General features: G+C 42.6%; 1 protein-coding gene across 2 annotated transcripts in view; it reads left to right on the top strand.

Annotated features, from left to right (window-relative positions):
• The window catches only part of LOC126336572 (kinase suppressor of Ras 2), a 166,985-nt gene that overhangs the window by 5,337 nt on the left and 138,156 nt on the right, over nucleotides 1–23,492 (top strand). For both annotated transcript variants that reach the window (XM_050000428.1, XM_050000437.1), the window contains exons 3-4: nucleotides 4,874–5,048; nucleotides 5,667–5,930. In XM_050000428.1, coding sequence (XP_049856385.1) covers nucleotides 4,874–5,048; nucleotides 5,667–5,930 — 439 coding nt within the window. The remainder of the gene's footprint in view (nucleotides 1–4,873; nucleotides 5,049–5,666; nucleotides 5,931–23,492) is intronic.

The raw sequence follows: 23,492 nt of genomic DNA, 5'->3' as shown, positions 1-23,492 counted from the left end.
AGAAAGCTTTTCTCATTTTTTAAAAATTTTATTAGCCTTCAAAACAAGGTGTTCCATCAAAATACCAGGATTCTCAAAGTGCTCTCTGAGAGAGAGAGAGAGAGAGAGGGGGGGGGGGGGGGAAATGGGAACCCCTGCTTTAGATATACTGTATGTGGTGGCAGTCTGTCATGGACCTCCAGCGATTCAGCACTTGATTAGTTTAGTGAAAGATAAGTCTTGAAGCTAACAAAGAAGGCTCTTGGTACAATATGTTGTTGTTGTGGTCTTCAGTCCTGAAACTGGTTTGATGCAGCTCTCCATGCTACTCTATCCTGTGCAAGCTTCTTCATCTCCCAGTACCTACTGCAACCTACATCCTTCTGAATCTGCTTAGTGTACTCATCTCTCGGTCTCCCTCTAAGATTTTTACCCTCCACACTGCCCTCCAATGCTAAATTTGTGATCACTTGATGCCTCAAAACATGTCCTACCAACCGATCCCTTCTTCTAGTCAAGTTGTGCCACAAACTTCTCTTCTCCCCAATCCTATTCAATACCTCCTCATTAGTTACGTGATCTATCCACCTTATCTTCAATATTCTTCTGTAGCACCACATTTCGAAAGCTTCTATTCTCTTCTTGTCCAAACTAGTTATCGTCCATGTTTCACTTCCATACATGGCTACACTCCAAACAAATATTTTCAGAAATGACTTCCTGACACTTAAATCTATATTCGATGTTAACAAATTTCTCTTCTTCAGAAACGCTTTCCTTGCCATTGCCAGTCTACATTTTATATCCTCTCTACTTCGACCATCATCAGTTATTTTACTTCCTAAATAGCAAAACTCCTTTACTACTTTAAGTTTCTCATTTCCTAATCTAATTCCCTCAGCATCACCCGATTTAATTTGACTACATTCCATTATCCTCGTTTTGCTTTTGTTGATGTTCATCTTATATCCTCCTTTCAAGACACTATCCATTCCGTTCAACTGCTCTTCCAAGTCCTTTGCCGTCTCTGACAGAATTACAATGTCATCGGCGAACCTCAAAGTTTTTATTTTTTCTCCATGGATTTTAATGCCTACTCCGAACTTTTCCTTTGTTTCCTATACTGCTTGCTCAATGTACAGACTGAATAGCATCGGGGAAAGGCTACAACCCTGTCTCTCTCCCTTCCCAACCACCGCTTCCCTTTCATGTCCCTCGATTCTTATAACTGCCATCCGGTTCCTGTACAAATTGTAAATAGCCTTTCGCTCCCTGTATTTTACCCCTGCCACCTTTAGAATTTGAAAAAGAGTATTCCAGTCAACATTGTCAAAAGCTTTCTCTAAGTCTACAAATGCTAGAAACGTAGGTTTGCCTTTTCTTAATCTTTCTTCTAAGATAAGTCGTAAGGTCAGTATTGCCTCACGTGTTCCAACATTTCGACGGAATCCAAACTGATCCTCCCCGAGGTCCGCATCTACCAGTTTTTCCATTCGTCTGTAAAGAATTCGCGTTAGTATTTTGCAGCTGTGACTTATTAAACTGATAGTTCGGTAATTTTCACATCTGTCAGCACCTGCTTTCTTTGGGATTGGAATTATTATATTCTTCTTGAAGTCTGAGGGTATTTGGCCTGTCTCATACATCTTGCTCACCAGCTGGTAGAGTTTTGTCATGACTGGCTCTCCCAAGGCCGTCAGTAGTTCTAATGGAATGTTGTCTACTCCGGGGGCCTTGTTCCGACTCAGGTCTTTCAGTGCTCTGTCAAACTCTTCACGCAATATCGTATCACCCATTTCGTCTTCATCTACATCCTCTTCCATTTCCATAATATTGTCCTCAAGTACATCACCCTTGTATAAACCTTCTATATACTCCTTCCACCTTTCTGCCTTCCCTTCTTTGCTTAGAACTGGGTTGCCATCTGAGCTCTTGATATTCATACACGTGGTTCTCTTATCTCCAAAGGTCTCTTTAATTTTCCTGTAGGCAGTATCTATCTTACCCCTAGTGAGATAAGCCTCTACATCCTTACATTTATCCTCTAGCCATCCCTGTTTAGCCATTTTGCACTTCCTCTCGATCTCATTTTTGAGACGTTTGTATTCCTTTTTGCCTGATTCATTTACTGCATTTTTATATTTTCTCCTTTCATCAATTAAATTCAATAATTCTTCTGTTACCCAAGGATTTCTAGCAGCCCTCGTCTTTTTACCTACTTTATCCTCTGCTGCCTTCACTACTTCATCCCTCAGAGCTACCCATTCTTCTTCTACTGTATTTCTTTCCCCTATTCCTGTCAATTGTTCCCTTATGCTCTCCCTGAAACTCTGTACAACCTCTGGTTCTTTCAGTTTATCAAGGTCCCATCTCCTTAATTTCCCACATTTTTGCAGTTTCTTCTGTTTTAATCTACAGGTCATAACCAATAGATTGTGGTCAGAGTCCACATCTGCCCCTGGAAATGTCTTACAACTTAAAACCTGGTTCCTAAATCTCTGTCTTACCATTATATAATCTATCTGATACCTTTTAGTATCTCCAGGGTTCTTCCTCGTATACAACCTTCTTTCATGATTCTTAAACCGAGTGTTACCTATGACTAAGTTGTGCTCTGTACAAAATTCTACTAGGCGGCTTCCTCTTTCATTTCTTAGCCCCAATCCATATAGAGAGATTCAAAAGTTTATAATGTGGTTCACAATGAACACCAATACATGAAAATGTATACCATCTACAGATTTTGTTCACCACACAAAGTGTCAAGATCTTTCTTGACTGTGAAGGTACCATAATGAAAATCTGTATTATTGATGACATCCAACCTTCACACACAACAAAATAGTGCAATCTACACAGCAACAGAAAATAGCTGTGAAGGAACACTGAAACACTGATTTGTATTGAAAGCAACACATGACTATTGGCATGGGTTACCAAAAACGTGTGAGGAACTACTGAAGGAAAAGTAATCTTTAAATCCCTACACATTTGTAACAGCTGTTAATTTGCAGACAGCCCTAAGTCACAAACTTGATTTTTTCAACTATAATAATGATTCAGGGGCGAATCTTTGAGCAGCAAGAGAGAACAATGCAAAAAGCACTCTAGAAATATTCAGGACAGGGTGAGGTAGGCCGCTCAGGTAGTCCCAGCACAGTAGTAGTCAAGGTGTAGGCTACTTAGCACAGCTAGATGCATTAGGCGATAATCATACAGTGCACAGCTCAGCATGTATCGAGCCTGTCTGTAGCAGCCAAAAAGTAAAGGTATGTTTTCCAGTGGGAAAGGTGGCAACAGTTCTTGCTGTGCATACAAGGAGGATGTATCTTGAGGTTTGGATCTCTGGAACTTTGTCGTTTGGTGTCACAAGAAAGATATCAAACCTAGTGGGAAAGTAGGTTAGGATTGCAAGTCAAGAGACACACTGTGAAACAAGATGTGAAACACAAAAGTTAAAAAACTGAAAAATCGCATTAATACAAGAAACAGTTCACATGAAACATGAAAATAGTGTAAAATTGTGGAAATGCACTGAATGAGGAATGGAATTAATGAAAGAAACAACAGAAGCCAAGTATGAGAGGGAATGCAAGAGGAAGACAAAACAGACTATGGTTAACACTGGAAAAAGGTTAAGCTACATGTAGAGGGATAAAAGATTTTAGTAATAAACAGGGAGGAGACAAAACCATAAGCAGTTAGCAACATGGGTAGGTCTAAGCGTATGTTGGGAATTGAAGCAGTGTCATTAGTATCTTAGTGATGATGCGAGCTACTTCATTTGTCGTATGACACGATATATTTCGCTGTTGTTAAGCAGTGAACATCTCGGAAGAATTGCTTGTGTTTATTACACTACTAACTGACAAATCTGGCATTCCTCAGGTATTCATTTTGTCAGTTTCCTATTAGAAACAAAACAAAAAAACTGTTTTTGTAGTGTAATATCCCAGACAGTTTCTGTACACTGGGTGCAGCTGCTTTGCATGTCTACAATGTGATTTTATAAACATTTCATTGCCAATGCCTCTTCATAGCTCTATAGACAATTGTTTTCACCTACAACTGTTTGCACTTCGCAGTTTGAAAGGTGTCAAAAGGGCTACCAGGTGTCAAGAATTTCCTTAAGTTGACTCGACTACAGAAATGTCTCTCTAATAAATAATAAACGTTTTAAGACTTTATGCACAATGTAGTAGTTTTTCACCCATCTCATTGTTTATGATGTCATGTCTCTTGAACTATGATAGGTTGGTGGTTCTTACCCTAACAGTGATTGTTGCACAACAGTAAGGGATATATGTACAAGTTTGGTGGAATTTGGTCCAGAGGCTTAGGATGAGATGTGCAAAAAACACACACACACTCCATTTTTGTAATATGTATGGATTTGTAGAGTTGTTGTTTTTTAAAAGCAAATAAATATTACCCTGCAAGAGGATTGGTTCTCTGTTTATTTTGGCATGGCTTATGACTTCGGAAAGCGCTGTTTGTGTGTTAAGTTTGTAGTGGTAATGCGAATGGAAGACAGCGAAATTGGTGAAGTGACTTTAGAGAAAAGGCAAAGCTTTTCCAGATAATCAGTGTGTGACCATTTGATGTGAGGTCATTACTGTTAAGTGCTAATTGTTACTTTGTTGTTTATTACCCTTGTCTTGACATAAGATTTATAGTACATCATTTCCTCATGTATGATGTTATTTTGTAAGCCTACTTGCATAGGCTTTTGACATGTCAAGGTGCTAATGTAATGATACATAAAAGTATTTTCACAATACTAATGACATTAAGTAGACTTAGTTGGTTTTGGCAACACATTAAATGAAGTACTTCAGTTACATAAATTTTAAATTTATGCAGTGCTTTTATGATGATTGAATTGTCTTGGCAGGCTGTTTGCGAGAAAGTGGTATCCTTAGAAGCATTAAGAGAGAGATCAGAAAGGGAGATAAGGATGTTGGTTCTCGACAGAAATGCATGCAATTTGTCATATGAAGAGAGGACTGCAAGGGAGGAAGAAGTCAGAAGGCTCAATCGTGCTCTGCAGAACCTTAGAAAATACACTGGTATGTATAAATACCCATTATAATACGTACAGCACCTTACAAAGATACATTCTTAGCCTAAAAGAACAAGAACAGATTTTTTTTTGCTCTCTCTCTCTCTCTCTCTCTCTCTCTCTCTCTCTCTCTCTCTCTCTCTCTCTCTGTGTGTGTGTGTGTGTGTGTGTGTGTGTGTGTGTGTGTGTGTGTGTGTAAATTTGTTTACCCTCATTTATACTAATTAGAGCCCATTTGATTCACATTTTAATGTCGGCTAGTTTCTTGCAAGTTGTGTGTTCGACACTGTCATCATTTGATAAAAGCTTGCAATCTGATGAAGGCTTTGTGTCAAAACATGTAATGTAATTGCCTTTGAGCAAGTTAAAGGCGTGGTCTATAAAGAAACTGGAATTAAGAATAGACAAACAGTAGTGGAATTGTGTATACGTTTGTACCCATTATTGTTTGTTGTCAATCATTGTACTAGTTCTCATATTGCTCTGTTCTGCTTGTACATATTGTTTCTGTTCTTTGATCAGATTATTGCCTTTCTACTGACTAATTTTTACTTAGATTTTTTTTTTTTTTTTTTTTGTATTACGAGAATTGTGCTTATAAATATTTACATGTATTTTAATGCAGAGGCACTAATGTGTGGCAAAGGAGTGGTGGGAGAAGAGATGACCTTGTACTGGGATTCATGGGACAGACACCAGGTACTAAAAGGCAGCAGTAACTCATCACCAAGACCTCCCAGAACTAGAGCATCACGTTCTTCAGTTCCTTCTGAGGATTTCTTGCAACAGAGTGGGTCAGGTGGCAGCAGTACACTCACTGGTTCAGGATCTGTGTCATCGCTGCCTCGCTATACACCACCCAGCACTCCGCCTGTAAGCAAGAGTCGCTGTGAGTAACAATAACATCTGTCGTTTAATCTTGGAATATATAGTTTTTGTATGTTTTAGATATTTAATTTTCAAAGTACTATAGACATTGGCTGTATAATGGCTCACCTGAAAAGAAAAATGATTACTTCTGGTAGCACTTAAGCATAGCCAGTAGAACAAATAGTAAGATTACTTGCCTAACTCAGAGCTTCTGCCACAAGATGTTGGTTGCTATGCACTATACACTATAAAACACATTTACCAATCACAGCAAATGTACAGAATGAAATGTAAAATGTTTGCCTTTAATGAGCTTAACTTATTATGCATGCAGTTGTCAGCTAGCATTAGTAGTTTCTGGACCAATTTTGATATTTTTTTTAGAATATTAGCACAGTTTTGATTCATATCTTGCAGGTTAAAAACTGGCATTTCATGTAATGAACACTCAGTGTAGGAAAGTTATCCCTTACAGGGACCGATGACCTCAGCAGTTTGGTCCTATAAGAACTTACCACAAAAAGTTATCACTTACATTGTGGATCTACATGCTATTATATTTAAAAAGTCAATTTTCGTAGGTCAAATGTCCAAACATTGATAAAATATCACCTGATCAGCTACTGAAGTAGTTTTTTCATGCAACAACGCTTTAGATGTGGATAAGCATAGTGTGGATGATAAATAGTTTAGACAAGAAGAGAATGGAAACTTTCAAAATGTGGTGTTACAGAAGATTGCTGAAGATTAGATGGGTAGATCACATAACTAATGAGGAGGTACTGAATAGAACTGAGGAGAAAAGAAATTTGTGGCACAACTTGACTAGAAGAAGGGATCGGTAGGTAGGACATGTCTTCAGGCATCAGGGGATTACAAATTTAGCATTGGAGGGCAGTGTGGAGGATAAAAATCGTAGAGGGAGACCAAGAGATGGATACACGAAACAGATTCAGAAGGATGTTGGTTGGTGTAGGTACTGGGAGATGAAGCAGCTTGCACAGGATAATGGCATGGAGAGCATCAAACCAGTCTCTGGACTGAAGAAGAAGAAGAAGATGACCGCAACAACAACAACAACAACAACAGGCTCATTGCATATGCATTCTGATTTATATGTGAGCCATTTGTTTCTAGAAGCAGAGCCAGGATCTGTAATAGATGTAAGTTATCAGAGTAGAATGTCAAATGAAGTTTCACTTAATGAGCGCAAAAGATTGGAAAATTTGATAAATCCTCTTGCTTGAGGAACTGAATAAAATAAACATTCCTTTGTTGGGTTGTTTGTAAAAGCTCTTTGGCCTATTATTTTCTGAGTTTGATTCAACATTTGTGGGAATATTTTGAGTATATGACGTAGTTTGTCTGCTAATTCTTCTAGAGAAATTTTTTCCTTGGAGACTGGCCTTGGTTATTATCAACAAATCTTTTTTGATATTATACTCTGAAAGAAAAAGGTGTTTTAGCAACAGAATTGCTCTCATCATTTTAAAAATTTCCTTGTTTTTAGGATTTCTAAAGAAATGTTAAACAGTGTTTTCTCCGTAGCCAGATCTGTGTGTCTATTTATTTTCTTGTTGTGTTCCAGTACACATCTTCCACTTTAAAAAACTGTCTTTCCTCTCTAAATCTTCAATTTCTTTCAGTTGCTACATAGACGTATGGTGTAATTAATTATCTTTTTGAAATGTTGCTGGATTATGAGGATAGTGCAAACAATGTTCTGCAGCAACATTTTGATGATTTTCCTACTCATCCCCTTTGCCTTGAGATGAGTTGGAAACTTATTGAAATGAGACTTCAAGATTACAAAGTAACATGACTGTTAACCCAGGATAATTTCATTTGTGGGACTCCCTGAGAAACCCTACATTTTCATGCACTTCATTTCTGTTGTGAAGGCGATTGCCTTCTTTGTGTATCTGTTTTGTATCAATTTGTATATTATTTTCATCTTCATCACACTTACTTTGACTTATTACAGAGCCCACTATGTTGCATCCACCCTCCAAAGGTATTTAAATTCTCTCTGTGTCACTTTTAAACTGTTTACCAAATTCATTTAATTATTGTGCTGGTATTCTGAGAGAATCTCTGTTTTCTTTCTTTTTTTCCTTCAGTCACGTCACCTTTCTCCCTAGTCATATGCTAAAATATCTTTTTAAGTTATTAAATTTAGTCCTCAATCTATGTTTTGAAATGTTGTATCCACCTTCAAACATAGTCTATTGTGTGTGGTGCACACGGGGCCCCAAACTATTGCAGCCCATTCTTCCTTCCCAGGTTGCATTCCTTTCTCGTGCTTATTCTCTTCTGTCCCCTCCTTCCTCTCTCTCGGTGTTCTTACTTATGTCAACCTGGCTATCTATCTGGCTTCTTGTATTCCTTCCAGTTTTCTTCCAGTTGCCTTTCTTTTTTCACCTTTCCTTTTTGGCATTTTTAGTCCCCCTTTGGGATTTGATCTCTGCTCCTAAATTTTCTTTCTGTGGCATGAGCCATTTGGGGAAGAACTCCCTAACATCTATGCAGGGATTCCTCTCTCCCCTTCTCCCTCTCTTCCTTCCCTGCTGCAGTGCCCCCCTCCTTGCGCTGCTAGGTCACCAGTATGTGCAGCCAGTCTTTGGGGCTGTTGTATACTCATATGGCTGAGCCCTGTAACAACGCAGGGATCACACTTCCAGCATCTGAGCTATTGCCTCGCAGTGCGTGCCTAGGAGTGGCTTGTCATTCTGGAGCATTGGAACTCCTGGCAAAGGCCACTATGCCCAGAAGCTCCTTGCTGCTCACAGGGAGAGCCCTTGATGGGTGGCATCAGGGTGATGCTTTGAGTATGTAATGCATTAAGCTTCAAAAAAACTTGCAGTCTCCGTGGTTGTCAATGGGTCATTTAATGTTGCTTATGGTCCTGTGGCCTACCCTTCCCTGGCTACAACCTGTGAGGAGGTTCTTGCTCACTGGCTTAGAGTGAAGCACTTTCCCTCCTGCCTGTTTGCTCTAGAACTGATGGGGACACTTTCACCACCATCGCCAGGCCATTATTTTTTGTGGAAAATGTTGATAAGTTTGGCGAAGTGGAGTCTCTCAGTAAGATGCGGACAGGGTCGCTGTTGATCAAAACTACTTCTGCCTCTGAATCTGGAGCCGTTCATGCTTGTGACCGTGCATCATGGTGTCTGTTACTGCTCACCAGTCTTTCAATATGATTCAGGGAGTCATTTTTCGTAGGAACCTCACCTGTCAAACTGATGATGAACTCTGGGGCCAGTCTTGAAAGACGGGGTATTAAGTTTGTTTGGCATGTTCAGAAAGGTTGTAAGGACAATCGTATTGATACCAGCCCCTTGATTCTGGCACTTGAGGGGGGGGGGGGGGAGGTGTTGTTACCTTCTTGGAGAAAGTCAAGGTTATATGTTATCAGTGTAACGTGAAGCCTAACATCCCACGAGGCATGGGGTGTTTTGCTGTTTGCATTTTGGGCACATTTTCCTGCTGTACGGAGGGCCCTCTACATGGTGAATGTAGGCACCCACACCATGAGGCTCATCAGAAATATGATCTCCTTCATCCTTTGTCGATGATGTATGACTTTGTCTTTATGTCCTTCACCACTTTTCCCTCCTCCTTAACTCATCCTTGCCCTCTCTCTTCTCTCACTCTCTTGTGGTCCCCACACCCTACCATCTGGGTGCCCAATCTCCAACAGAAAAAGTGAAAAGTGTCCCCCTTGTTCAGCAGCACCCACTGGTGATGGGATTCCCTCCCAGAGACCCCACTCCCCTCTTCCTCCAGGCATCTCCCAGAATGGAGGCGTGCTGCCGCAACTCGGCCACAGGGCACACAGCACACAGTCAATGCACCTCAAGGATCCCTGCTCTCTTTCAGTTCTATATCGTATGGAATATCTCTCTCTCTCTCTCTCTCTCTCTCTCTCTCTCTCTCTCTCTCTCTCTCTCTCTCTCTCTGTGTGTGTGTGTGTGTGTGTGTGTGTGTGTGTGTGTGTGTGTGTGTGTGTGTGTGTGAAAGGGGGGGGGTTTGCCCTGCACTCCTTGACCTGTTAAAGAGAACAAGAAGAAATGTAAGTTCCAGGACAAAGCTAATCTGGTGGCCCCAGAGGTGGCATCTCTCTGCAACCTGAGTGACCTCTTATTTATGGGTGTCACTACGTTCTCATTTATGGCGGATGTTGACTTAGCAGCACGATTGGCTCCAGCTTATTTGGATCCCCGCTCCATGCTTCTTCAGTAGAACTGTAAAGGATGCTACTGTCACTTACCAGACCTGCAGTCCCTTATTTTCTTTTACTTGTCCAGCTTGTCATTCTCCAAGAATCTCAACTTACTGATAGTCACTCTCTAACTCTTCGATGGTTCTGTGCTTTGTGTCTGAACCATGTGGGTCCTTTAAGAGCTTCCAGTGATGTTTGCATGCTGGTACTTGCGGACATTGTTAGTACATGGAACCCCCTTAATACCACATTGGAAGCAGTTGCCAACCAGGTCCACTTTGACTTTGCGGTGATGGTTTGCTGTCTCTACCTCCTGCCTTACAGGCTACCTACACCCGCTGCTCTGACTCCCACTGTGAGCAACTCCCCCGTCCATTCCTCCTCCTTGGGTATTTTAATGCGTGTCACCATTTATGGGGCAGTGCTTTCCTCATGGACCAATTGTTTTGTGGACCACAACCTGTGCTTTCTTAAGGGGGGTAGGATGTCAAACGGGCCAACTTTGAGGAGGAGAGGCACCACAGGACATTTTAATTTGCACTGTCTATACTATTACAAATAAATTCATAAAACTTTGTCAGCATGACCAGGAAGGATTCAGGATTCACACTCATAGCAGTGGAAGTTCAAAAACACGAAACATAATATTTTTTTAATGTGAAATTTCATGATTTTTTTCACTTACTGTTGGCTGCATTAGTTGCTATAGGTACACTTTTCTTCATAAGTAAGAGAGATTGTTCAATGAATTTTGCACAGCTTACAAACCATACTTACAGGTGTATGAAACTGTAGAATTTATGTAATCTATCGAAAAATGAATGGGCTGTTATGTTTTAAACTTCGTGTTTAGAGAAAACTCGAATTTTATAGTTAATTATCTCAATTTTTACCACAGTTTTTAACAGATTTGGGAAATTCCAGAGTCTCATACACCTGTAAGTATGGTTTGCATGCTGTGCAAAATTCACCGAAGAATCTTACTTATGAAGAAAAGTATACCTACAGCAACAAAGGCAGCCAATACCAAGTGGAAAAATGATGAAATTTCACATGTGAAAAGAATTTGTTTTGTTATGTTTTTGAACTTTCTCTGCTATGAGTGTGAATCCTGAATCCTTCCTGGTCATACTGACAGTTTAATAAATTTATTTGTAAAAGTATAGACAGTGAAAATTAAAAGGTCCTGTGGTGCCTCTCCTGCTCCAGGTTGGCTTGTTTCACATCCTACCGTCCTTAATGATGGCTCCGCTACTCATTTTTGTGCTTCCTGTGGCACTTTATCTGCCATTAATTTTTCACTCACTTCCCCTCCCCATCTTCCTTCATTACACTAGTCGCTGCACAATGACTTCTGCAATAGTGACCACTTCCCATTAATTCTCTTGTTCATGATCTGTCCGAAAATATAATTTGTGCCGTTGGCATTGCCATTCTCCTCTTGACAGTCCCTGTTCACCGCCAACCAGTTCCTTGGTGGAGCATGGCCATTGCGACTGTCGTCTATAATTGCCTTCACTCCTTGCAACTACTGAAGCAGCACTCTTCCTCTGCTGGCTTTAATACTTTTAAACGTCTTTGTGCCAAAACCCGTTACTTGATCTGTTGGGAACACTTTATCTCCTCTCCAGGTTCTTATGTCCCTTCATCACAGGTGGGGGCTACATTGTGCACCCTCCAAGATTATCAGTGGCAGTGTTCTGTTTAAACATTAATGTGACTGTGTATTATATTTCATGTTGTTTGCTTACACTGAAGTGTAAGACTTAGATGCTGCACTTGCTTTTCATCCAGATATAGCAGTGACGCTGTTAGTCATCTGTGACAGGTAGTTAGCATAGCATGCTCTCATACATCAGAGGGATTGGGAGGGGGCGTGACTTTTGATTTCAGGAAGATTCTGGTATGCACAATGTTGTTGGCTATAAAACTGCTTGGGCACTCAGACTTAGTATTCAGAGCTCCCCTACGTACTTCTGTGCATTCCTGTTATGGGAATGTATTTTTTATATACTTCAGTTTTCAATGTTTGTTTACCCTGATTATTCTGGATGTTAATGTAAGAAATGTATCAGCAATTTTTATAACACGTCATCTACAATAACTGTCTTGGTTTGTTGTTATGACAAGATTTAACAATTGAACACTGCTGAGAGCTGTGTGTTCTAGTCTTAGGGGCCTTTTGAGTTTATATATTCAGTGTGATGCGTACAGCCAGAATATGCACTACATGTCCAGCTTGTTATTGACATAAAAGCTTCTGTAGGCCTGATCCTGTTAGGTTTGCATTGGAATGCAGTATGTGCCATAATGAAGTAATCTGCTGTTTCGTTCTTATTTCTAGTGTGGTTTGTCAATTTCGGGACTAAGCAAATTAAATGTTTTTTAAAAATACCTTTCGGTCATCCTCTATTTTATTCTATGTTCGGGTTTTTAAAGTTCTGACAAGTGACATTTACATGGTGGTATATGTTTATGCTTGGTTGCGCCATGTACCCATCGCTACCAAATATCAGTAAGTTCCTTTATATTTTCCTAGCAATCAAAGGATGCTGTTTCGAAATTTTGTATTTCTTCTGTAGGCCAATCAGACGATGCCCAAATAATGATGAAGCATATCCTTGGCAAATAATCAAAAAAATTAAAACTGCAATGAAGACAGCATGTTTCTTTGTACCTGACTTTCTTTTTGGGTCTGGAAAGCCTTTGTTAGCATTGGTGCTGGTTTTGGAGGCCTCGACATGCTTTACACGAACCATGTTCTCCCTCCTCCCCCACTTTTTCGGGTTTTTTGTTTAGTCTTTTGTCCCATTTTTTTCCCCATTTTCTTGTGTGTTCTTCCTGTGATGTTGTCCCTCTTATGTTGTGATTGTGGTATGATGTGAGGACTTGGAAGGGTCGGTGGCAGTGCTAGTGTCCTGACATGTGTAGCATCTGTGGAAAGTTCCTGCTCGTCTCCCCCCTCCCCCCCCCCCCCTCCCCCAAATCATGTTATTTACTCTTCCTGCTGCCTTGATGTTCCTTTGACCTCCCTGTTTAGTCCTCTCTTCTAACCAACTAACCATCCATCCATCCATCCATCAAACCTGGTCTGTTAGAGCATAGGCACAGGTACTTTCAAGTCCCTTTCCATTTATTCCTGTCTTTCATGTTCTCATTATTTTTTGTTAGGTGAACGACCATTGTCTGATGTGTGTCTAAATCCTTAGTGGCTCAAAAATTTCCCCAGTTTATTTCTGTTATCATCTTATTTATGATTATTTTGTACTCTTATGTACTCCAAAGAATTTCTAAATTTTGAGAAGTGCACATTTCCCGATTCATGCAGTGTCTTCAAATTGACAACCACAACTATTGTGATTCTGTTTCAGGTTTTTCTTACTCCCAGAACGTGCAAGGGGAGAGGGCGGGGGCACACTGCATGAGTCTTCCCGCTTTTCAATCTGTTCTTTACAGTTAAATAAATAACTTGCTAAGACATAGGTAGTAGTGAAAGCCCACAGTACTTATTTAGGTCAGTTCTGTTTCCTGTCTTTCGGAGTGTGTTTATTAGCATGCATTACTAGTTTCCGTGTCTTGTAGACTATCTGTCACATTGAGATCGTATCACATATCTTCTTTAGTCACCTATAATTACTTCCTCAAAATTGAGTCTCTTTTTGTAATGATTCTTTGATTTCTTCCCAGCACTTTACCAATCTCTTTTGTGAGTTTTCTTGGCGACTGTTCTCACTTTTTATGAGAAGTTTGTCAATTTTTATTTCTTTTCAGATTTGTATTGGTGTGGTTGAGAACCAGTACTTTATTTGATATAATATTCATAGAACATTCATAAGAAGAGACTGTTCTATTGGTAGTTCCTATTTATGTTGCAATGGAATGTAAGTAATATAAGAAGTAAAGGTAACAGTTTATGAGGTGCTTTTTATTTAAGTAGATGTGATGCCCAGGTGGCATGACAATTGATGGAGCGGTAGATAAGTCCCTGAAGTCTGTCATGGAATCCTCAGGCATCTTTAACGGCACATGTTGTGCCTTAGCTTGTTTGCTGGAACCGGTATCGGAGGTGTAGAAAGTTGGTTTAAACTAACTCTGATGGAAATCGTATTCGAGCTGCCATTGATGACAACCATAATGCCTTGTGTTTTGTACTAAGATGGTATGTTTACATATCCAAAGGTCAGCAAAATGAAAGAGCAACGAGCATGATGATGCCCTCTGTATGACCAACTGAAGTTGACAAATGGTGCCTATAATTGTTGAATGATGCCCCCGTAAGGTCATGAGTCACACCTTGGGTTGTGTCAGGGAATAGGGTAGGACTAGGAGTGGATAGGGAAGATGGGACGTTGTCGGACACTCTGTCTGATCCATCGGCTGAGGCCTTTCCGGCAGTAGGTCCTCTACCTTCGGCATAGCCTTCAGCTTCCCACGGACATGCAAGCATCTCCACTCGCACGGACAGTGCTTCGCCAAGGTGGTGTCCCCCAAGAGAGGTGCAAACTGCATGCTCTAATTGATAGTGATACAGAGAACTAATCAAGAATAAGTGATCCATCTGTGAAGAAAGGTAGAGCTGCAGTGTAGACGAAGGACAAACTTCAGATTGCCAGGTGAAGCAGTTGATGATTGATAGTAGATGGTGGTAAAGGTCCAACAGTGTCTGTGTGCGCATATTAAAATAAGGGGTTATGCTGATTGGAAGTGACGCAGTGCAGTGACATGGTGTTTGATTTTATTACATTGAGAGGCCACACTCTCATGCACAAAGTGTGGGACAAATCATGTAGCAATGAAATTGCTTGTTAATGAAGGTTCACTCTCACAAATGGGCGTGCACTTAAAGTTTCTACATCAGAATATAGTTTTATGCCGAATGAGGTCACTAGATATGATGTGGCTGTGATTGAGATGGATGTGCCATGGAGTCTTGCACTTCCCAATCTTGTTGCTGAAGCAAGGCAAGTGCTTTGTTGTCAAGTTCCATTGTAATTGTGCAGGGAACAGCATCTGTCAATACATTGCCTTTTATATAAGTGCTCAACTGTCGCAGTTGTTTTGGTGGTGCCTTATCTGACCTTCCTGACATTGAGGAAGGACGAAGAAAGAAGATTGGAGGCACTAGAGATGTGGATATGGAGAAGAATGGAAAAAGTGAAATGGGAAGATTGAGTAAGGAACGAAGAAGTATCAAGAAGAGTTAGAGAAGAAAGAAACATGCTGAAAGTCATTAGAAAGAGAAAACGTAACTGGATTGGACATTGTTTTAGGAGGGACTGTTTATTGAAGCAAGGAATAGAAGGGATGGTGTAGGGAGAAAGGGGAAGAGGAAAAAGAAGACATCATATGCTGGACAGTATCAAAGGAGACAAATATTCAGAAATGAAAAAACTGGCTATGGACAGACAAAAGTGGTAGAGGCTTAACCCATGACAAGACCTGCCATAAAGCAGAATACCATACTACTACTATTTGACCTCTGACTAAAAGCCTAGATCAATAATTATTGATCTGTTATCAGGGTAAGCTATCACCTTTCCAAAGAAATATCTGGTTCTTAGCATAGGGTTAGGCTTGTTTTCTCATTTGTCTCTGTCCGAACACTTCGGCTGAGATGAGCAATTTTGTGGAAGGAGGCCAGGTGAATAAAGCAGATTTGTTCTTCTGTGCAAACTGTTGGTGCACTATTACCAGTGCTTAGTGCTAATGAACTGAGAAGTCTCGTACAGCCTCAAACATGAATGCCAGGAGCCAAACAGAAATCCACCAGCTTGTACATCTGCGCTGTGTCTTCATTCTTTTTGGATATTTATATTCTCAAACATATCTCTCTGGAAACAAGAGTCCATGATTTATTGTCAGGGAGACTTCTTGATTGCTGCACATTTATGGTATTCCACTCTTTCATAGTGAGCACGTGATCATTTATGTGGGTTTGGGAAATGTGGCAGTTTTCCACTGCAGAACATTTAAGAATGGGATTTTTGTGGAACATTCACTAGTTCATTTTCTTTTTCTACTGTATTGTAGTTTGGCATTCCAGGTACCACAAAACTTTGTAAAGAAATGCCATACTGTTTCCATTGTCATTTACTTTCCTTATTTGTGAAGAGCAATGACATCATCATGACTATCCCTTTGATGACCCATCGATCTGTGGAGTGTAGAAGGCACTTGGTAGGGTGATGGATGGATTGACAGGCCATTGCACTGGTGGTTTAGAGAAATATTTCATTCACTGTAAATACACATCACATTGTTAGCATTGTCGGCCAAACACACCTTACTCTAGCAAACCTGGCCAGCATCACTTCAAAGGCAGCTGGTTTCCGCCCCAGTGAAGAGATGCGTGCACAGGGCCCCTGTGATGCTGGTATCAGGCCCAGCAGCAGCCAGCGGCCTGTGAGTAGCCTGTGGCCTTGAGGTCACGGCATCCTCCTACTGTTGCTGTGATGGTGTTCCATTGTGGAATGCTGCACCCAGTGACTCTGACTCTTCATGTGTCCACTGCAGTGGTGGGCAGTACGTGATTGGCTCGACCGGGTCGCAAACTCGTGGCTGCAGCTGGCTGTGCTCAGTTGTCTCAGGGTCTAGAGTGGACCTGCTGCTCTGGTGGAGGTGCTGCTGGAGTCAAGATGAATCTACCTCAAAATTCACACCTATTTGTACAGCTCTGAGGTGCATTATTACCCGACTCCCAGTCACATAACTCACAATATGGGCATTGACCTGTCACGATGATATCATCTCGCCTACTCTGGCTTTTACTACTGTGTGGTGCAAATTTCAGCAAGCGTGGCTGGTCTGTCTTGCAAACATTTTGAGTATGTGTTATTCTAACTAACATGCTGCCTAATTATGCATACCAGCATGCTGTTGCTCCTGCAATAGTCGTGATGGGTCGCGATTGCTTCACTACAGGTTCCTGCAAGTTGCACTAAAAACTAGGTATCGAAAGGAAATAAATTACCTCATTCCACGGGGAACCCTGGCCGTTCAAGTCTTGGTCAGAATCAGACTTGTACTATGACTATTTGCAACCTTGATCTGTAGTATAAATGCAAACTTTCAAGATTATACTTGACTGGCAATTTTAAACACTTTACACTTATGACATTACATTTTGTGGCTGTTTCCCATCCTCCTTCAACACTCTATTGTCATTCTCAGAGAATCCAGTCCACAGAAACTGGACTACCTGTGGATTGGTTTTCTAAATGGCTTGTCATCCCAGATAAAAGCTGTGCAGAGCAGACTGTCACTATTCCACTGGGAATTGACACTCAGGGTCATTGTTGCCCAGCATCGACTATCCTAATAACAGTTCAGCCTTTTGAATTAGTTACTCTACAGTGGTTCACTCTCCTATGTGGCTATCATTTGACTTAGTTAATGAACTGGGTTTAGTTCCCATTTATCATTCAAGAAGGTAGGGTATTGTTTAGGCAACATCTCTTAAGGGAACGTCCGGCCATTACAGCTTTGGATGTGTGTTGTTGAAAGAGTAGCTCCCATCATTACAGCTGATAAATGAAACACTGGCCTATTGTCACACATGGTTCCATTAACGACCCACTGCCTCTTAACTTGTGAGCTTATCTTGTTCGTACTAGCTTACCATGCTATTATGTCCTCATACACAGAGTACACGCAAAGTAGACCCACTCGCTGGAAGTACGTCTGTAGTTCCATCAGCTCCTTTTGCCATGAGTGACCCATTGCCTTGCACCCTGATCAAATACATGGCACAGGTGCTTCCTCCTATCTGGTTGTAGTGAATGGGACATATAGTGACCATCCTGCTTTGGCATTGCTGGCAGATTGCCATACCAGCCTCTTTTACTTGCACAAACTTCCCCACTGTTTCTAGCCTTACTGGATAGGTGTGCACTATGTTACATTTAAACAATGTCTACTTCGTAGCCACTGGTATATTCACTGACACATACAACCTTGCAATGCCGTTTTTCACATCCACGGTTGCTCATGGCAGTAGGAAGGCAGGTTCTGGCTGCTGGGCTCTTCTACCACCTGTAGCTCAGGCAGTAAATCTCTCAGCACCTTGTTCCGATGATAAGACTAGACTCAATTGCCCGTAAGGTACCTGATGAACAGCTTCCAACAAGTTCGCCATGACCCCTCTTGATTCCCACATAATATCTCCTAGTGACTGCAACAGTCTCATCAGTGTTATTCTTGCATCTAATACTTGTATCAATGCTTTCACCTCCTCTAAATCCTGGTTTAGCGTGCTAGCTGATGCTCTGGCGCAATCCATTATCTCTCTAGTTAGTTAACTGTTGAAATGTGTGTTGTTCAACATGGCTCTCCACACACAATCCTTGTGGATTGCTTTATACAGTCGCCCTCTTCCCTTGTGCCACTTCTCTTGTGGCTTACGCTGTCCTATTCAGCTTGCTAATGTTGGTTTCATCCTCTGTCCCAAATATTGTCTTTAGCATTGTCTTCAGGATTGTCCTACAGGATCTGTCTGTCCCCAATTTACCCTTCGTAACTCATGTGGCACTGCTTGTATCCTATTCATATCCTACTACTTCTTGCATCTGCTCTATCACTCACACTTATGCTGCGGGCAACTTCTTGTGTTCTGATGCCTCCCTGAGTGCAATCTTCCTTATCTAGTTCAACAGTTTCCACACAGCAAATACCAACTTAAGTATCATCCCCTCCCCGCCTTCCCCCCCTTCCCCTCCCAGGCAGAGCAGTACAGTGCCGTCAAAACTAGCATTCTTCTATCCTTAGCTTCTCCGAGTGGCAACCTAAGGACAGGAACCATCACCACCACCACCACGCCCCCTCCCTCCACTGCCTCCCCCCTCTGGAACCAGCTGACTCTGAACAGCACTTTTCACCAAATAAAGATAATCCATACCCCAACATACACACATGATCCTACCCAAAATTATTTTAATAATCTACGCAACACACTAAATAAAATAATCAAAATCACAAGAATTTTACTCCCTGTCCGGGTCCAGAGGTTAGAATAGGCCTAAGGTATTCCTGTCTGTCATTAGGAGTCTTACACTTTTTGGCACTATAAGTTCTGGTCCCATTTTATGGTTTGACCTGCTACTTTCCACATTCTACAAAAGTGTGGACCATATGAGGAAGGACACCTTACGTAGTGCACGAGTTACCCATAGTGCTCTTAGATTTGATCTGCTGGACCTCTTGTCGCACAGCTTTGCATCTCCACCTGCAATTCAACTATTTGGGCAAGGACACTTTCTGTGGCATGTCATCTTCTTCCATTCTCTCCTGTCCTCTTTCACCCCAATGACAATATTGGATTTCTCTGTGCTCATATCCAGCACAGTAGCCAGTCTGTTGTGGTGGGGCCGTCGTGTACCCATTTGGTGGTGGCCCCCTGACAACACTGCTGATCCCTGACCTGTAAACTTCCCACATATGCCAAGGACTCCTTGCAACAGCCATCATGCCAGGTGGCCTTTGCTGTGGCTGGTTGGGGCCCGTGGGGAGAGCACCTGATTGGAGTGGATGGCATCAGGGTGGATGACCTGCAATGAAGTGGACTCTCATCTTTAGCTGGAGACTGAACGGCCCCACCAGTCTCTAAGAAAGGAAAGGTTGATTTCAATGCTGACTGGTATGACCCTAAATCCCCTCTTTAGCAGCACCTTGGGAGGACTGTAGGGCCTCAGAGCGACGGGATTCATATTCGGCACGTTATTTAGTGTGCAGCAGAACTGATGGGCACTCCTTTCTGGTAACAAAGCTTCTGTTTTTTGTTGATCACCTGAAAGCCAAGTCGGGGGATGTGACAGTGCTGCCCAAAATGTGCAATGGGTTGGTTTTGATTCAGGTGGCATCCCCAACCCAGTCCCAGGTGTTAACGCCTGTGACAAGTTGGGTGATATTCCTCTTTCGGTCACTCCCCACAAAAGCCTCACTACGGTCCAGGGAATTATTTTTCATCATGACCTCCTGTTACAGTCCGATGATCAGCTACGTGCTAGTTTAAAACGGTGGGGTGTTCATTTCATCCGGCACATTAACAGGGGACCCAAAGACAATAGAGTTGTCACTGGTGCCTTCATCTTGGCCTTTAAGGGTGATTCATTACCTGGAAAGGTCTAGGTGATAGTGTAACGATGTGGTGTCAAACCCTATGTCCCTCCCCTGAAAGACTGAACCCTGTTCCCATACTCCCTTCTTATGCTGCCGCCATGATGGCGTTGCCATTGATGACGTGCACCATCTAAGGTGACTCCAGTGGCCCCTTGGGGCTGCCAGTCTTCCTCCTCCCTCCAGTTGGCTGAGGGCACATCTTCTTCTGTTGCTCCCAAAGCTTCTACTTTGGGTGCGTCGGTCCTCTCCCCGTGCCAGACAAGCAAATGGCCTCCTTTGGCTCCTCTTATGCGGAAGGGGACTCTACCTTCCATGGTTTCTCCCTCAGTGGTCCAGTGGACATCAGCCAGTAGTTGAAAGAGCCATTGGCTGCTGGTCGGAAGGTTTCAAGGTTCTCCTCTGTCCCTGAAACTACTTTCGAGAAGACCTCCCAGCCAGCACCTAAGGAGCAGTGAGAGGGCAAAACTTCCAAATAGTAATTCACTACGAAACTGGATCCACAGTCAGATTATTAAACATCTCTCATCCGACTACAAGTGACATCTCCTCATCTTCTTCAACCAGATCTGGTGCGATGACGTTTTTCCATTACAATGGCGGGAGAGCACCATCGTTCCGGTGCTCAAACCCGGTGGAAACCTGCTTGATGTGGATAGCTATTGGCCCATCAGCCTCACAAATGTTCTTTGTAAGCTGCGTCGGTGGTTGGGTTGGGTCCTGGCGTCACATGCATTATTGGCTCCATGCCAGGGTGCTTACCCCTAGGGTCGCTCTACCACTGATAATCTTGTGTCCCTCGAGTCTGCCATCTGAAGAGATTTTTCCAGATGCCAACACCTGGTTGCCGTCTTTTTTGATTTATGAAAAGCTTATAACACGACCTGGCAACATCACATCCTTGTCACATTATATGAGTGGGGCCCGCTCCCAATTTTTATCCAAAATTTCTGGTTGCTCCACACTTTCCGTGTCCAAGTTGGTGCCTCCCCATAGTCCCCCCCCCCCCCCCCCCCCCCCCATATGCAGGAGAATGGGGTTCTGCAGGGCTCTGTATTGAGTGTATCTCTATTTTTAATGGCCATTACGGTCTAGCAGCAGCTGTAGGGCCATCGGCTTCTTCTTCTCTATATGCAGACGACTTCTGCAATTTGTATTGCTCCTCCAGTAATCGTGTTTCTGAGCGGCACCTACAGGGAGCCATTCGCAAGGTGCAGTCATGGGCTCTAGCCTATGGCTTCCAGTTTTCAGTCGCAAAGTCGTTTGTCATGCACTTCTGTCAGTGTTGTACTGTTCACCCAGAACCAGAACTTTACCTTAATGACGATCCACTGTGGCGTTCAGCTAGCGATGGGTGTGTTTAGGACGAGTCCGGTGACCAGTGCCCTTTTGGAAGCTGGAGTCCCTCCTTTGAAGATTTGGCATGCACAACTCCTTGCCAGTTACGTTGCACACATTTGTGTTCTCCTGAGCATCCGAATTACCGTCTCCTTTTCTGAACCCATGGTGGTTAATCTGCATTGGCAGCCCAGGTCAGGGCTTACATTCACAGTTCATATCTGACCCCTCCTGTGTGAACTGGAGGCCTTTCCTTTACCACCTCCCTTTCGGCTCCATCCGCGTATGCCTCCATGGTGTATAGCTAGGCCGCGGCTACATCTGGACCTTTCGCACAGCCCTAGGAACTCGGTTCCTCCTGCTGCTTTTCGCTTCTGTAACTTCCTCTCAATTCTTGCCATGTCCTGGGGCTCTGAATTGGTTTATACAGACAGCTCATTGGCTGATGGTCATCTTGGCTTCGCCTACGTTCTCAGGGGGCATGTCGAACAGCATTCCTTGCCAGACGGCTGCAGTGTTTTCACTGTAGAGCTGGTGGCCATATCTCGTGCTCTTGAGCACATCTGCTCTTGCCCTGATGACTCGTTTCTTGCCTGTACTGACTTCTTGAATAGCCTCCAAGCTATTGACCAGCACTACCCTTGCCATCCCTTGGTAGTGACCATCCAGGAGTGCATCTATGCCCTGGTATGGTCAGTTGTTCAGTGGTGTTTGTCTGTACCCCAGGATACGTCAGAATCCCAGGCAATGAACTTGCAGACAGGCTGGCAAAGCAGGATACACGGAAACCGCTTCTGGAGATGGGCATGTCTGAACCTGACCTGTGTTCCGTATTATGCCGCAAGGTTTTTCGGCTTTTTGAGATGGAATTGCATAACGGTACGCATAACAAACTGCATATTATTAAGGAGACTATGAATGTGTGGAAGTCTTCCATGTGGGCCTCTTGCAGGGACACTGTGGTTCTCTGCCGGCTCTGCATTGGCCATACGTGGCTCACACATGGTTACTTCCTCCGTTACGAGGACCCACCTCGGTGTCGCTGTGGCTGCCCTATGACAGTTGTTCACATGGTCCTGAACTGCCCACTTTTAGTGGTGGACTTTTAACCTTTCCAGCACCCTACCTTCAGTGTTGGTTGATAATGGCTCAACAGCAGATTTAGTTTTATGTCTTATTCGTGTGGAGGGGGGTTTCATCATACCTTCTAAGGGTGGATGTTTGGCCTTCTCTGGGGCCTCCACCCTCCCTCCAGTTTAACTCTGTCACCCTTTCTTTACATTTGCTTGTTGTGATGTTAGTCTTTTGCCTTCATGTGTTGCCTTGCCTTTTGGGGTGGAAACTTTGTCTTGCAGTGTGGCTGGCTCATCCTCTTTTATTATTGTGGTGTAAGTTTCCCTGTTGTTTTGTTTGTTCCATTCATTTTCTTTTAGGTGTGGTTTTATCCTGGGCCTTGTTCGCGCCAGGAGAAAGGGACTGATGACCCTGTAGTTCGGTCCCTTTACATCTCAAACAAACCAATCCACCAACCAACTTGTCCCTTTTCAAGTACACAAGCTCGTTGTAAGTAGTGTTCCAAAAATGAGCAGCATAGAGACAGAAGTGCTGACACTTTCTGCAGGACCTGACCATCATTTTGCAGGACAGTGCTCAAGCATTCACAGTGCAAGCTGTTACTGATTCGTGTGACTGATGGGGCTGCTAAGTGCTATACCACCTACTGCACTCCCCTGACTTAAGTTCTCTTAAGTTCAACTCGATTTCTAAACTGAAGGAAACACTTCACGGCATTCGCTTCAGAACTGCTACAAATTTGTTGGGCAATAGACCGCGCCGCTCGAACTGTCAACACAACTGGCACTGTTAAGAGTATCCTGTAACTTCCACATAGCTGAAAACAGGTTATAC

The sequence above is a fragment of the Schistocerca gregaria genome, chromosome 1 (genome assembly GCF_023897955.1).
Source record: "Schistocerca gregaria isolate iqSchGreg1 chromosome 1, iqSchGreg1.2, whole genome shotgun sequence".
NCBI classification, from domain to species: Eukaryota; Metazoa; Arthropoda; class Insecta; order Orthoptera; family Acrididae; genus Schistocerca; species Schistocerca gregaria.
The sequence above is the reverse complement of the archived record's forward strand: the minus strand, read 5'-3'. Positions and strand labels throughout refer to the sequence as shown.